General features: G+C 35.8%; 1 protein-coding gene across 2 annotated transcripts; it reads left to right on the plus strand.

Annotated features, from left to right (window-relative positions):
• The first annotated feature begins 1589 nt into the window (after positions 1 to 1589).
• Positions 1590 to 11735, plus strand: LOC107768941 (uncharacterized). 2 transcript variants are annotated; one of them, XM_016588115.2, is made up of 8 exons: positions 1591 to 1924; positions 7740 to 7852; positions 8710 to 8759; positions 9191 to 9424; positions 9558 to 9710; positions 10318 to 10413; positions 10660 to 10680; positions 11330 to 11735. In XM_016588115.2, the coding sequence occupies exons 1-8, from the start codon at positions 1656 to 1658 to the stop codon at positions 11495 to 11497; spliced, it is 1104 nt and encodes a 367-aa protein (XP_016443601.1). In that variant the 5' UTR covers positions 1591 to 1655; the 3' UTR covers positions 11498 to 11735. The 2 variants fall into 2 exon arrangements, with proteins under 2 accessions (XP_016443602.1, XP_016443601.1); XM_016588116.2 differs by lacking the exon at positions 10660 to 10680 and having other exon boundaries at positions 1590 to 1924.
• Positions 11736 to 16387: the final 4652 nt, after the last annotated feature.

Raw genomic sequence — 16387 nt, forward strand, 5'->3', positions numbered from 1 at the left:
AATGGTTTTTTCGATCAAGCTCTTTGCTCGTAAATGGGAGTTTTGGCCAGCTGGATCAACAGTCGCACTGCGAGGGAAGCAAATACGATTAGATATCCTAGTTATCTTGGCCGATAACATTCGGCAAAATAAAAAGAGCAGCTCGGTGCATTAAGCTCTCGCTATGCGTGGGGTCCGGGAAAGAGCTGGACCACAAGGGTCTATTGTATGCAACCTTACCCTGCATTTTTGCAAGAGGTTGTTTACAGTAAAAATAGCATGGGCTAGTCAGTTTTCAGACTGATCATTCAAAAATAGCCAACGTTTGTAAAGTCATTGAAAAATAGCCACTATTTTGCTGCAACACGAAAAGTTCTAACATAATATATTGGAGATCGATTCACCTGTGTATGAACTTTCAGCATATTATGCTGGAACTCTAACACGCGGAAAGTTCTGATGCTCCAATCTCCGGTATATTATGCTGGATCGGTATAATATATTGGAACTTATACTGGAGTATTTTTTTCTGATTTTGAACAGTGTTTTCGTTCAAATTTATCTTTACATGAAAAGTGATTAAATTTCGATTACTTTTGAAGCTGTGACTATTTTTATTTTCCCTGTTTACGCAGCTCAACCCGGAATGAAACGGTCAATTGCTGCGCCTTAATCAATCTTCGAGTGAACAACCTAGTTGCAAAAAACTATCTCGGGCTTTGAATGACATTTTATTCTTAGCCACAACTTATTCGTTGATTCTCAAATTAGGACTTTGAGTTAGTTCCAGCCAAGCTTATCCTGGTGATAAATAGATGGTCGTATAAGGAAATATAATTCCAGCATAAAATTTGGTATAACTAATACAACATTTAATTTAGGTATAATACTCAGCATACCTAATGAGTCTTTTTTACTTGGCCGCATAAGGAAATAAAAAAAAAATCCTCATAACTAATACAATATTGATTTGCAATATAAAATTATTTGTTACAACAACATACCTCTAATAATTTCTAAATTGTTTATTTATCCTAATAATATATACATTTTATTCATTACATATAATAATTCGTGCCATGTACATGTTTTCACAAAAATAATTTCGTCGAACATTTGGCATCATGCATTAGACTTATAGCATGTTTCGCCAAGCTTTTCCAATTCTAGAAGTACTTTTTTTTCAAAGAAAATTAGTTTTTTTTCCAAAGTTGAAGTGTTTGGCCAATCTTTTGGAAGAAAAAAAGTACTTTTAAGGAGAATCAGAAAAAGATAGCTTCTCTTTAAAAACACTTTTTTGAAAAACACTTTTGAGAAAAATACACTTAGAAGTAATTTTTAAAAGCTTGACCAAACATTAATTACTGCTCAGAAGTGTTTTTCAAATTAATTAGTCAAACATAAACTATTTCTAACCAAAAGTAATTTTAAGAAAAAATATGTTTCAAACTAAAGTGATTTTTTTCTTGGCCAAACAGGATATTAAGTAGTTAACAAACCTCAGAAAAGACAGAGTAGACGTTTATCACTAGAAATATAGAACGTACACGTGTTCACTTCCCGTTGGTCCAGTAGGATTTTGAGATTTTGATACTCTTTCAATTCAAACCACAAAGAAGAAATGGCAATAATTTTCAACCAAAACTCTCTTTCGCGCTCGCACCAAGAATTAGCAAATGGCATTCAGCTTCAAGCTTGACACTGTGAATCCCATTTTCTTCACCATAACTAAATCTCCAATAAGAAGAAACCGTAGTGTGTTGGCCTTTAAGTTGTCAGCTTCTTCAAGTGGAAATGCACAAATTGCAGAGGCATTTGAGGAAGGACAACTTGAAAGGCCTCGTTGGACAGGGGAAACCCCACTTTCACGTCTAGTTGGAGCTCTTATTTCCTTCAAACCGCTCTTCTCTATACTCAAACTTGGTGCCAGACAAGTTTTTATAAGGTCCTCCCACTTTTACATTCGCTATTTCTTTTGTTGAATTTTTGTGAATTATCTTAAAATTTAATCCGTTCAAGAAGGACAGTTTTTTCTTTTGGTTTTCCACCCGGTATTGGGTACCTGGGGTGCGACTATGTTCGGATTTGCACTAAGAAGTCCCCCATGTTGTGAAAGCTGAATATATAGAGAGTGATTAAATCACAACTACTATATCTAATAAATAGTAAATGAGACAATAATAAAAAGAACACCAGAAATTAACGAGGTTCAGCAAAATTTGATTTTTGCCTAGTCCTCGGACACAATCAACTCAAACTTTATTTCACTCCAAAAATATAAGTGAAATACTACAAGAGAGAAATAAGATTCAAATGCCTCAGGATGAGATAAGAAGGCAAGTGAGAGATGTTTACAAATGAACAAAACCCTTGCTATTTATAGAAGAGAAATTGCCTTAATAATGTCATACAAGACATCATATTAAGTGTGATCATGCAATGTAAATGCATGAAAAATGCATTTACCAATTTCTTCCAAAAAAGGGGCTTCAAATGTTCACACTAGTTCGCATTAATGTTGTCAAATTCAACAAATCCACCTTGGCAAGATTCCAACTTTTCAATTTTCTCTCAGTAATAAATTTTGATTGTGTCTTCAACTTCAATCTTCAAAGTTCAACAATGTTGAAACTTGATTACAGTCACTACTTTTGTTAGCATATCTGCAGGTTTGTCTGTAGTCCGAATTTTCTGCACCATGACTCCACCTTCTTCTATAATATCTCGTACAAAGTGATATCGAACATCAATGTGCTTCGTCCTTGCATGATAAACTTGGTTCTTTGCTAATTGGATAACACTCTGACTATCACAAAATAGTGTGATGTTTTCTTGACCAATACTAAGCTCTCTAAGCAACCCTTGAAGCCAAATTGCCTCCTTTATAGCCTCCGTAATTGTCATGTACTCTGCCTCAGTAGTAGACAAAGCAACCGTTGACTGCAAAGTAGATTTCCAACTAACTGGTGCATTTGCAAAAGTGAAAACATAACCAGTAGTTGATCTACACTTGTCCAAATCACCTGCATAATCCGAGTCACAATATCCAACCAGATATCTTCCTGCTCAAATATCAATCCAACATCTACAATATTACGAATATACCGTAGAATCCATTTCACAGCTTGCCATTGCTCCTTTCCTAGATCATGCATATACCTGCTTACAACTCCGATAGCATGTGAAATATCAGGTCTTGTGCAAACCATTGCATGCATTAAGCTACCAACGACATTCACATATGGCACTCTTGACATATATTCTCGTTCAGTTTCATTCTTCGGCGACGTAGCAGCACTAAGCTTAAAGCGAGGAGCAAGAGAAGTGCTAACCGACTTCCTGTTCTCGTTCATGCCAAATCGATCTATTACTCTCTTCAAGTATTCTTTCCGAGATAGATAGAGTTTCTTTGAATGTCTATCTCTTTTTATCTTTATGCCAAGAATTTTCTTCGCCTCACCCAAATCCTTTATCTCAAACTCCTTTCTTAGTTGAATCTTCAACTTCTCAATTTCTTCTTGACTTTTGGAAGCTATCAACATATCATCAACGTATAGGAGAAGATATATGAAGGATCCATCTTCAAGCTTGCGCAATTACACACAATGATTGTATTTGCTTCTTCTGTACTTCTGTCGCAACATAAACTTGTCAAATAGTTTGTACTATTGTCTAGAAGATTGTTTCAATCCGTACAACAATTTTTCAAGTTTGCACACCATATTTTCCTTTCCAGCAACTTTAAATCCTTCAGGCTGAGTTATATAGATTTCTTCTTCCAAGTCTCCATGTAAAAATGCAGTTTTTACATCTAACTGAACTAGTTCCAAATTCAACTGTGCTACCAAAGCCAACAAAACTCTAGTGGAGGAGTGTTTCACGACTGAGAAAACACCTCATTATAATCAATTCCCTTTGAGCGTATCCTTTGGCCAACAATCTTGCTTTGTAGCGAACATCTTCTTGGTTAGGAAATCCTTCTTTCTTTGTAAATACCCATTTGCACCCAATTGCTTTCTTTTCCTTCGGGAGATTGGCCAATTTCCATGTGCGATTCTGATGAAGGGACTGCATTTCTTCATTCATGGCTATGCTTCATTTATCTTCTTCTGAACTTTGGACTGCGTCTTTATAAGTGGTAGGAATACCATCAGCTACAATTGAGGCTGCACAAGCCACCGTCTCTATGAGACGAACAGGTTTCTTTATTGTTCTTTTTGGCTTGCTAGTTGCTATTGATTCAAGTTGCTGTTGAGGTTCCTGAGTTGGAATCTCCCCCTCTACTGGCTCTACTTTCAGAGGAAAATCTTTTGTTGTTTCCTTGTTTTCTCCCTGTGTTGGGAAAATTAATTTTCCCTCAAACCACCTGCTTTGAAACATCATCAATTTGTTTGACATCTTCAACTGTCACTTATCTGTTACGGCAGATTCGTCAAAGGTAACATCTCTGCTGAATATAATTTTCCTTGTCTCTAAACACCATAAGCGGTATCCTTTGACTCCAGAAATAATTACCATAAATATAGCTTTCTTTGCTCTCGGATCCAATTTTGACTCTTTCACATGATAGTATGCAATTGAGCCAAATACATGCAAAAAATTATAATCTTCAGTAGGTTTTCCATACCATTTTTCAAATGGTGTCTTGCCTCCAATAGCGGCAGATGATAGACGATTAATGAGGTGACATGCATATGTTATTGCCTCAACCCAAAATTCTTTGCCCAAGCCAGCATTGGACAACATACGCCGAACCTTCTCCAGCAAAGTTCGGTTTATGCGTTCTGCCACTCCATTCTGTTGTGGTGTATTTCTGACAGTGAAGTGTCTCAAAATGCCATCATCTTCACAAAGCTTATTGTAAAGATCATTTTTGTGTTCTCCACCGTTATCTGTGCGGAGACACTTTATCTTTCTGCCTGTTTTAGTCTCCATCATCGCCTTCCATTTGAGAAAAATTCCCAGTACCTCATCTTTGGTTTTCATAGTATACACCCACACATTTCGGGAAAAATCATCAATAAAGGTTACAAACTAGTGTTTCCCACCTAATGAAGGTGTTTTGGAAGCACCCCAAACATCAGAGTGAACATAATCCAAAATATCTTTAGTATGATGGATATCTATTCCAAATTTAACCCTTGTCTGTTTTTCCTTGACACAATGCTCACAAAATTCCAAATTGCAAGTCTTTACTCCTTTTAACATTCCTTGATGTGATAAATTTTCAAGGATTTTCCTCAGCATGTCCCAAGCGCATGTGCCATAGCTTGGTTGCTTCTGCCTCCTTGTCATCACTGGATGTCACTGTTGCTGTCCCAATAACTGTACTACCGTGATAGTGGTACATGTTATTATTTCGCCGAATTCCCTTCATTACCACTAGTGCACCAGAGCATATTCTCATTATCCTATTTTCTGCAATGACTTTGAACCCCTTTGACTCTAGGGCTCCTACAGAAATGAGATTTTTCTTCAATTCTGGTACGTATCGAACATTTGTTAATGTTCTGATCAATCCATCATGGTTTCTTAATCGGATTGAACCAACACCATATGTGGTAAGAGGATTGTTATTTGTGGTGTGAATAACTCCACATTATCCTTCTTGAAAATCAACGAACCAATCCCGGTTGGGATACATATGATAGCTACAAGTTGAATCCAACAACCATATGTCACATGGTTTGAATGGCTCAGTTGTAACTAGTGAGAAATCAGAGTCGTCACAATCAACTACATTTGAATCCATGACAACCTTCCCATTGTTAGGTTTGACCTTGTTTTTCAACTTTGGACAATCTTTCTTCCAGTGCCCCTTTTCTCGGCAAAAGGCGCATTCATCTTTGTTGGGTCTGGATCTTGACTTGGATCTTCCTTTCTTCGTTCTCATATGATTTTGAGAATGACCTCTCCCGACCAATGCTTCTCCTTCTCCACTTTTTTTGTTTTTCTCTCTTTCTTTGTTCATAGCAGTACAAGACACAACAAACTTCTTCGAGAGATACTTCATCATTCTCATGGAGTAGAATAGTTTCGAGGTGCTCGTACTCATCGGGAAGTGAACTTAATAACATTAAAGGCATATCTCCATCACTAAAAGTCGCGTCTATATTCTGCAAATCTGTTGTCAACTTATTAAAGCTGGTGATATGATCATTCATTGTCGTACCAGGAACATATGTGAAGCGTAACAGTCTTTTTTTCATGTAAAGTTTATTTTGACTGTTTTTCTTCAATAATCTTCCAATGCATTCCACAATTTACTTACAGAAGTTTCTTTTCTGTATGGATACTTCTGTTCTCTTGCGAGGTAAGATCAAGCAACGCGGTTGATAATCTTCCAATCTCCTTCTCCGATATTGTTTGGTTTCTTTTCTTCTATGGCAATATCTAGCCCTTATTGAAAAAGGACATCAAGAACCTCAGTTTGCCACATCCCAAATGTCCTGACCCGTCAAAAATCTCAACTGCAAATTTCGCATTTGACATAATTTTTGTCATAAGCGAAGATGCCGACGACGTATTATTGACACCCGATGTGGACTCTTCATTTTTATTATCTCCCATTTTTACTACAGATACTATTTATTTGCTGATAGTACAGAACACCAAAGTAATTCTTTTCTAATGTGGAAGTTCAAACTATGTTGTAACCACAGAGCATACTAAGATAGAACCTTGGCTCTGATACCAATTATTACGGAAGCTGAATATATAGAGAGTGATTAAATCACAACTACTATATCTAAATGTAGCTAATAAATAGTAAATGAGACAATAATTAAAAGAACACAAGAAATTAACGAGGTTCGACAAAATTTAATTTTTGCCTAGTCCTCGAACACAATCAACTCAAACTTTATTTCGCTCCAAAAATATAAGTGAAATACTACAAGAGAGAAAGAATATTCAAACGCCGCAGGAGATAAGAAGGCAAGTGAGAGATGTTTATAAATGAACAAAACCCTTGCTATTTATAGAAGGAAAATTGCCTTAATAATGTCATACAAGACATCATATTAAGTGTGATCATGCAATGTAAATGCATGAAAAATGCATCTACCAATTTCTCCCAAAAAGGAGGCTTTAAATGTTCACACTAGTTCACATTAATCTTATCAAATTCAACACCCTATTGGGGGGTAGAACGCTCCCTAACAAAGGCGACTCCATACTCCGGCTCGAATCCTTGGCATCTGATTAAGGATGAAGGAGTACTTATCGCTCCACCGTAACCTTTGTTGGTTAAGAAGGAAATTGTTTCTATTTAGAGTATACTCTTTGTTTCAATTTATGTGTCTTACTTTCTTTTTTTAGTCTGCTTCAGAAAAATATCTTTTTTTTTTATATTTTGTACCATAACTATTTAACTCCAATGTTCCACATAACTTATTTAGGACCACAAGATATAAAAGTCTTCCTTACTTTTCTTAAGTTCTATGTCCAAATTTCTTTGTGTGACATGTGGAATCTACTCAATCCATACCGGAGCTCCGTTAAAGTCAAGATCAAAGAGACAATTAGCTAATTGCAAGAGTATGAATGGCGTCAAAGTATTAGCATATTTCTTAGAGCAGATGGGTAAATTTGGATCTTTTCCTTATATTTTAAGTTTGTAATAAGCTAGCCAACTACGTGTAAATATTTTTTGTTAGTAGGTAGGGACAAACTTGATCATAGAATTTTACTTGCTCCGCTACTATATTGAAATGTTTAAATTGCCTCAAGTTTGATCTGATTTTGTGGGGTTTGAACAGTACAGCTGAGAAAACTAATATTCCATGGAGGGAGATGACAAAGGAGATACTGGATTCTGATGTTTACAAAGAGTTAGAGAGCATCCAGAATCCTGCCATTGCATATCCTGATTGTGAGTTTCTTATCAAACTTTTTTATATTTTTTCTTCTTTATCCCACCGAATTTAGTCTTAGACCGTGGAACAAGAAAGACATGGATCTATATTCAATATGCAATCAACCCCGCCCCCCCCCCCCCCCCCCCAAAAAAAAAAAAAAAAGAAAAACGTCCTAATTTATATGGCAGGCATGGAGTAAACTTGTGGTCTAAAATAAATTATAAATATTTGTGACAGATTAAAAAGGAAAGTATTGACATATAAACCGGGATAGAGGGAGTAATAAAGTAACTTGAATTTAGTTTCAGAGGCTGAAAATACTCAGTTAGCCAGGCTAGTGCTTGTAGTCCTAGTAATGGAGATGGCAAATAAGCAGAAGTTGATTTTTTGAGTATCTAAGAGATGAAGTGTTTTTGCATTGTGTAATTTGTTTGAGGTGTTAGAAGAGAATGGGATAAATGCAGATGGGAACTATTTATATCAAAGCAAATTTGCTCTGGTGGACTAACCACTAGGTATTTAAAGGAAACTAATGTTACAGAGAAGGCTTATATCTTAAAGTTATGCACTACTTTATCTATTAATGGTGAAAACTTGACTGTAATATGGAGCGCCGAGCGCCATGACATTCAAAGGTCGAAACCATGATATATTTATTAGCTTGAAATATTATTACAAGTGCAGGGGTCGAAACCATTGTCCGTTTAATGTAAACTCCTGTTACATTATGACATTTCTCAATTTGTGCGTGTCATCCTTTTACATTATGTACTTAAGGACTGAAAGACCACTTTTTCTTTTAAATTTTTTATTGTAATGGATCACCCTTCCCGAAACACAAACTGGTTGACACAGTGATTGCTTGTTCCAGATTATCTAAATCCCTTCCACGCGTATGATGAAGGCAACCTCTCCTGGCTGGTAAGAGTTAAAATAGATCCCAAACATGTCTTTTGAGCCCCTAAAAGCGGCACATTGAAAGTTTCAATCTTTTCTTATCAGATTTCTTCAGTTTCGTGCATAATTTCAAGTTATATTATATTTATGTTTGATTTGTACTTCATTGGTTGGTCACGGGTTCGAGCCGTAGAAACAGTCTCTTGCAGAAATGCAGGGTAAGGCTGCGTACAATAGACCCTTGTGGTCTGGCCCTTCCCCCGGACCCCGTGCATAGCGGGAGCTTAGTGCATCGGGCTGCCTTTTGTACTTCATTGGTTTTGTGCTTCTGTTGGTTCTTTGGTCTCTGGTGATCAAGTAATAGAGGATATGATATATCCTTTTTGTTATGTGCTTATGATTATTTGGTTATGAAGCTGGTTAGAAATTTACATCAACTTAATTAACTACTGTAGGCTGCAGCTGAAGCAGAGGCTGCAACTATGTCTATGGTGAGACGTGCAATACCTAATGCTTCTTCACTTGAAGAAGCAAACCAGATAGTACGCGGAAATTGGCTTGATGCAATCGAAAAACATCATCAACAATATTCCGCAGACTTCTCAATCAGAGACATTCTTGACATTGGATGCTCGGTTGGTGTGAGCACGGGATATCTTGCGGACAGATATCCTTCTGCTAAAGTGACTGTGAGTACGAACAAACATTTATAATTTCATCTGTTTAGGAGAAAAAGAAGGCTGGAGAATGGCAAATGCAGTAATAACTTCTGAAATAACATTTCCAATCTTAAATACTTCTGATTCTTGATTTCTTGTGCAGGGTCTGGATCTTTCACCATATTTTCTTGCTGTTGCTCAGTATAAAGAAAAGAAAAGAAACCAGAGAAAGAATCCTCTAAGCTGGATACATGCAAACGGTGAAAACACTGGCTTGCCTTCCAAATCATTTGACCTTGTTTCAATTGCTTATGTGGTATGTTGTCTAGCACACTACACAGATAAATCACTTTCTTTACAAGATCGAATTACCTTTGCATCCTTCCCTGCACTTAGTATCCGATTAGTAGCAAATTCTCTAGATAACATACTTTTTTTCCCAGCATTATGGTATTTGTGACTGTTCAAAGCGACATTAGTTGTTCGATAAGTGATCGCAATTGGTCAAATAAAAAGAAAGGATGCAGCCCCTGTACTATCCAAAATCGAGAAACTTTGCCTTTCGTTGAATTTTTGGTCTAATCTTACCCCTGCCGCTAGGAAAAGTCTCATTTTTGCCATTGACCATAACCGAGTTCCAATCTGAGATATTTTAAAGCCAGAGTCAAAAATTAAGGGGTAAATATGGACATTTTTTCTCGGAGAATTTGGACAATTGGAGTCCTCTCATTTCATGCTATAGCTCTATTAATGGTAAAGGCAAATATGAGAAAATTTGCTAACAGCAAGGATATGAACAGAACAAAAGTTTAACAGAGAGCAAGATTGAGCGATTTCGGATAGTACAGAAGCAAATTTGAACCGTTCCCGATTTTATTGAAGTTAATATTCACTAAACTTTTGACTCTCTACTGTTTGTGCAGTTTCATGAATGTCCTGAAAGAGCAATAAGAAATTTAGTGAAGGAGTCATTTCGGATACTTCGACCTGGAGGAACTGTTGCTATAACTGATAACTCGGTAATTATCTAATTAACTGATAACTATTGTTATTACTCCCTCCTTTTAATTTATGTGAACCTATTCATATTTGGAAACAGTTTACCTTTATGCAATAATTTATAGCCACACAATTTATATGTACCTCATTTTACACCTCAAGTTCAAAAGTTTTCTTAAACTCCGTATCCAGTTAAATATGTTCCCATAAATTGAAACGGAGGGAATACCATTTTACATCAGTCTTATCTTGCTTTTCTTCTGCAGCCAAAGTCCAAGATTCTTCAGGTATGTCCAATTCTTTCACTTACACATTTCAAACACAAACTATTCAAGATAAAGTTTCAAATTGGCTGGTCTGCTTTACTCAACAATTTCGAGAAAATGACAAAAATGATCCCTTATATTTGGAGATAGATTAACATAGTCCCTTAAATATACTCTTAAGCAGTATTGATCCTTGTAGTTTGCCTAAAGTAAGCATATTTTGTCCCCCTTCTATTATTCAACAAACTTTGATGGTTAGATTAGGGAGAACTGTGAAAGAAAAGATTTACCCGGAAACACCAGGAGAGTACCGTCAAATCCTAGAATCTGCATTACCAAAAATCACACCAAACACCAGAAATAGACTAAAAATAGCAAAAAGCGCTCCAGACACCAAAAGTAGACAAAAAATAACCGAAACTACACATCCAAATGTGAGCTCTCATTAAATCTAATTACTAGAGTTTCTTAAATATTTGACGAAAACCAAAAGTGCTCAACTTTGGCAAACTTGAAGGACCAAAATTGCTCAGGGTATATTCAAGGGACTATCATAGACCTACCACCAAAATTAGGGACCGCTTTTATCATTTTCTCCAACAATTTCAAACATAGAGTATGAACAAAATATTTATAAGTCCCAACTTCTCTTCGGATTTCCAATGTACAGGAATTACCGCCAGTGTTGTTTACATTAATGAAGAGCACAGAACCTTTTCTGGATGAATACTACTTGACTGATCTTGAAAGAGTAATGAAGGAAACTGGTTTTGCCAATGTACAAACTGTTCTCACTGATCCTAGACACAGAACTGTTACTGCCACCGTGCCTTACTAACTTTCCTTTACTTGCTGAGACATGTTTGTTAGCCATCTGCTCAGGAAATTGGAAAAGAAAACATATACTATTGATCTGTAAAGTTTGGAGCAGATTTTTTGTGTCCTGATCCATCATTTTCTCAAGGAGCCACCTTGTACAACTCAATAATTTGTCAGAAGAAAAGAAAATATGCTGCCACTTTTGTAAACATGAAATTGTATTACTTTTTCTTTAGTCGGAATTTGTGGTTGGAAAATAGTGATTTTCTGGTAGTGTTATATATTCGCTTTATCATTTAGAAGGGTTGTAACATAGCTACCTTTCTGCTTTTGGGTACTCTTCTTTCGGAAAATATTTACCTACATCCGATATTATAAGTCACTCAACCTTATTAGTTAAGGGTCTAGTTGTAGCATGGCTCCCACATTGCACTGCCTGTCTCCACATCTATTCGGTAAAAGAAATGTAACAGTCCAGCCCGCTAGTGATATTGTCCGTTCTGGGCCTAGACCCTCACGGATTTAAAACGCGTCACTAGGGTCTAAGGCTTGTTAACTTATATACCCAACATCCCTCCTTGACAAGTAGATAGCCCAGGCTTTGACAAGTCCAGCATCAGTAGTGGTGTGGAAATGACTCTTTGACATAACTAAAATTTTCCATGAATTTGTCCAATCCTAGAGGTTTGTGAAGACTAAAGAATTTCTCTGTGGACAATACTCAAGTGATAGCTACTTAAGCTTTTCGTGAAGATGTTGGAACTAAATTTGCACAGTAAGGGAATGGTTGCAGTGCTTTTCAACTTAAATACGTGAACTTCTAACTTTCAAACTCTAATACTCTCTGTCCCGTTTTACGTGACACTCATGCTATTTAGCGAGTCAAAGAGTTTTTTGACTATAATTTTCCCCAAAAAAATGATTTTTTTTTCAGTTGACTCCCGGGTGGAATACAAATTTTCGTGAAATATTTCTCTTATAAAATGAAATAAAAGACAACTAATCAGTTCACGAGAGCATTACCTGCTTTATATTTTATTCTATATATACTAAAAATTACTTGTATTATTTCATTTTAAAAATACGGTTAAAACAAATGATATCCAACTTATATACTAAGAGGACTTGAACGTGTATGCATATTAGAGGTGATAGTAAGCGGGTCATCCAAAAAAAATATTGGGGCATTTGCATCTATACCCGCTTTTTGGGTCACGTTTTAACTTGTGCTCGCTTTGCAAAAAAAATTACAAGCGTACCCACTTTTCGCGTAACTTCAGCATACGGGGCTGAAGTAGCAAAGACAATCACGCAAAACATCAGCATTCCAGTAGACGGGACTGAAGTAGCAAGTGTGCTGAACCAAGTGTGCTGAAGTTTTTATTTGTAATTGTTGAACTTAAGCATAGTAGCTGAAGTTTTGTTCTCTATTTGCTGAAGTTTTTGTTTGTAATTGCTGAAGTTTTTGTTTTTGTAACTGACGAACTTCAGCTCTAGAGCTGAAGTTTTTGTTTTTGTAACTGGCGAAGTTATTGTTTGTAACTGGCGAACTTCAGCCTTCTTAGAGTTGAAGTTTTAACTGACTTTCCATATGATTAGATGTCAATTTGGTTTGATTAGATTGCCTCCTTCAAATGGTGTTAACTTGATATTCAAAGACAATATCCTTTAAACCTAGAAGCTAGGAAGTTTCTCTGTTGGATACTTTTTCACTGCCACTGGTTGCCCATTTAATTTCTTCTTATTTATTTGTTCATGTTTAACCTTTTTCAGTCCTATTGACTTACTATGGGTCTTGAATACCTTATTTTTCTCAGGTCTTTTGGAATTATAAAACAGTTTGACAGCATCACCAAAAAACATTTGATAAGGAAGCTTTGAATTTCTTCTAATGGAACTATCGGATTGAGGGCGGATATAACTTTGAGGAGGAGAAGGAGGAGGAGGAAAAAGGAGGCTGGAGTTGTTTAAAAAATGGGTACAAGTTAAAACTTTTTAAAAAAAATGGTATAGGTTAAATAGAGACGACCAAATAGGGCGCCCCATGCAATTTTTACAAAAATATTAGATGTGCAAGGTCCACGACTTTTCTCATCCAAAAAATTAACATTATTAATATAAGGTCACATATTTGCACGTTATTTTAAAGTTATGGTATATATTCGTGTGTATAGTTCCAAAAGTATGACAGAAATACACAACCCCTATAAACTAGGTACCAAAAGTGCAAGTTACTCTATTTTAAATTTTTAATGAAAAGCTGAAACTTTAGCTGAAGCCTCAAATTGCAAATGAAAGTACATATTTCCTGATACGATTACTAAAGAATATGGTGACACGGATAGGATCTCTATCGTTAACCAGATGAAAAGATCCTGATAATTAGAGGGTATTTCCTATTTAATGGGCCTTAAGCAGTGAGAATTCGAATGAGAAATTTTCATAAAGCATTATCTTTTAGTGGTAATTAGCTATCTATAGATATCATTTGCTATATTATGGTTCGTAGATACGTTTTCTGTTGTTATAAAATGTATTAGATGTATTTAAGCTACTGTATTCATGAATACAATAGCAAAAATAGGCGTGAATCAGGGAAGTCCAGCTAATCAGTTATTGTATTCGGGTGTATTCGACTGTATTCATAGCGTGAAATATGAAATTACAGCTGGACAAATTATTGTATTTGACTGTATTCACGGCGTGAAACAGGGGGTTACACTGTTTTTAAATGGTAAGTGAATCAATTAACATAATAAACCCCTAATATAGCTCAACAAACTCAATTATAACACAAATTTTGTATTTTCAGTTATAAAAAATTTCTCAACCAAAAAACACCCCAAAAGCATAGCAATCTTCTGAGAAATTATATAATACATCTGAATACATAAATTATATTAATTAAAAAATATATATGAATATATTCATGAAATACAACGAGACAGTGAATACAATGAAATACATGGAATACAACGAGATACATTGAAGTACAATAAAAAAAAGACAATGAATACAATGAAATGCATGAAAATACAACGAGATATATTGAAATATATTAACAAAAAATTCAAGTTGCTCAGCCCCAAATTCCGTCGTCTTTGTTCAAGAACAAACCCTAATTTCCAGCGAATCCGCCGTCGAGCAATGGTGGCAGAATAAGGACTCTGTTAAAGAGATGTAAAAAGCCATTTGTTGAATTTTGCTCTTCTTACTTACAACATATATCATATACTATCAAGCGTCATGATTTCCAAAGAATTATAACTTTCTAAATGACATGGCTTCACTTCAGTTTATTCGTCAATATGAAGATCAAGGCATTCCTCTGTCAATCCAATTCATTGGTAATTGGGATTCGCGCTTGAAGCTGGGCCTTGATTGGCAGCATAATCTAGACCAAGAGCAATCTAGCAAGAGGCAAGAATTGTTCGATTGTAAACTTCAAAATCGTTAAATGAGGAGGCATTATGGAAAGTGAATCAATTACAATGGCGAAGAAGAGCCAAAGCAATGTCCGATGGGATTGGAGAAATTGGGATCGGAAAGAACGTAGGTGACGTGGGTGAGAGAAATTTTGAGATTGAGCATCGTGTTTTCAGGGAATGGGGGAAGAGAAAGGCATGTATCAAAGTAGAGAGAAAAAAAAAATAGTGTAACTGAATAACGTATTTAGTAGCTTAGGGATAGAAGGTAACCAAAATTAGATATTTTGCTATAAACATTAAAATGTATCTATAGAATATAATTTTTTTAAATGGTATTTATATAAAATAAATAAGGTGTTAACCTTTGCTATAGGAGGTAAAAATCAATGTGGATAATGGATGGAGTAGCAAAAATGGAATAGGAGCTAACATGCAGTTATAGTATTGTGATCTGTTATCAAAAGGGGTATAACCTAGCTCGAGCTTAGGATTACATTATCACCAAAAAAAAAAAAAAAAAAGTGTCCAATCACAAAAATCTGATGTTGAGATCCTTTGCGTAAACTTAGGATTGCACTTACTAATAATCCATTATGAATTTTGGCAGCTAATTATTAGTACGTGCACTTGAATCTTGACGCTTATGCAAAGAGTTAGGTAAATACATCCAATTCAAACCAAATATATACTCCTTCTGTCCCAAACTTATGTAGTGCACTTCCCTTTTTCCCTTGTTATAAAAAGAATAATATTTTTAAAAGGCTTTTTTTTTCTTTCTAAAATATATAAAATGGTAGCCCGTGTACAAGGTATTCCATATTTACGTAGGATTCGAGAAAGGGTTGTACCCCAAAGCTTGTTATGTGGACAACCTAACATAATGCAAGTACTAGTAGTTGCTTCCATGACTCGAATTCATGACCTATATATCACACAAAGAAAATTTTATCGTTACTTTACTGCTCCCTTCTTTTTAAAATATATGTCCAGTCAAAATACATCATATAGAATGAGACGAGGGAACAGTGGCTGGTGTCACTATCTTTTAAAATTGAGATTTCCGTGAACGTACAAACGCTTCATTCCAAAAGTTGTTGTAAGGTGGTCTGTTGTTTAGGATTACATATAAAACCAAATCAGTGGGCCAGCCATTGACGAAAAATGGCCCATCACAGAATATTAATTGGGTAACTTTTCTTTTAAGGTTTCACATTGTTTTTCCACTTTGCTTCCTTTTTTTTTTGTGTGTGTATGGGGGTAACACACATACATAATTTTTGATGTCAACTTGTTAATGCATGAGTTAGGGGGGGGGGGGGGGTCAAAATGAACAATTTATCGAATTTCAGTGAGTTAAAATGGATGGACGCGATGAACGGGCTGCTAGCTCAAAGTGAGTTGCGTAGTGTAAATATGTGTTAAAGGAGTGAGTCAGTACCGCCTAAAGGTGTGATGGGATGAATAATATCATTACTATTGTG

Source organism: Nicotiana tabacum, unplaced genomic scaffold, assembly GCF_000715075.1.
Source record: "Nicotiana tabacum cultivar K326 unplaced genomic scaffold, ASM71507v2 Un00073, whole genome shotgun sequence".
Taxonomy (NCBI): Eukaryota; Viridiplantae; Streptophyta; class Magnoliopsida; order Solanales; family Solanaceae; genus Nicotiana; species Nicotiana tabacum.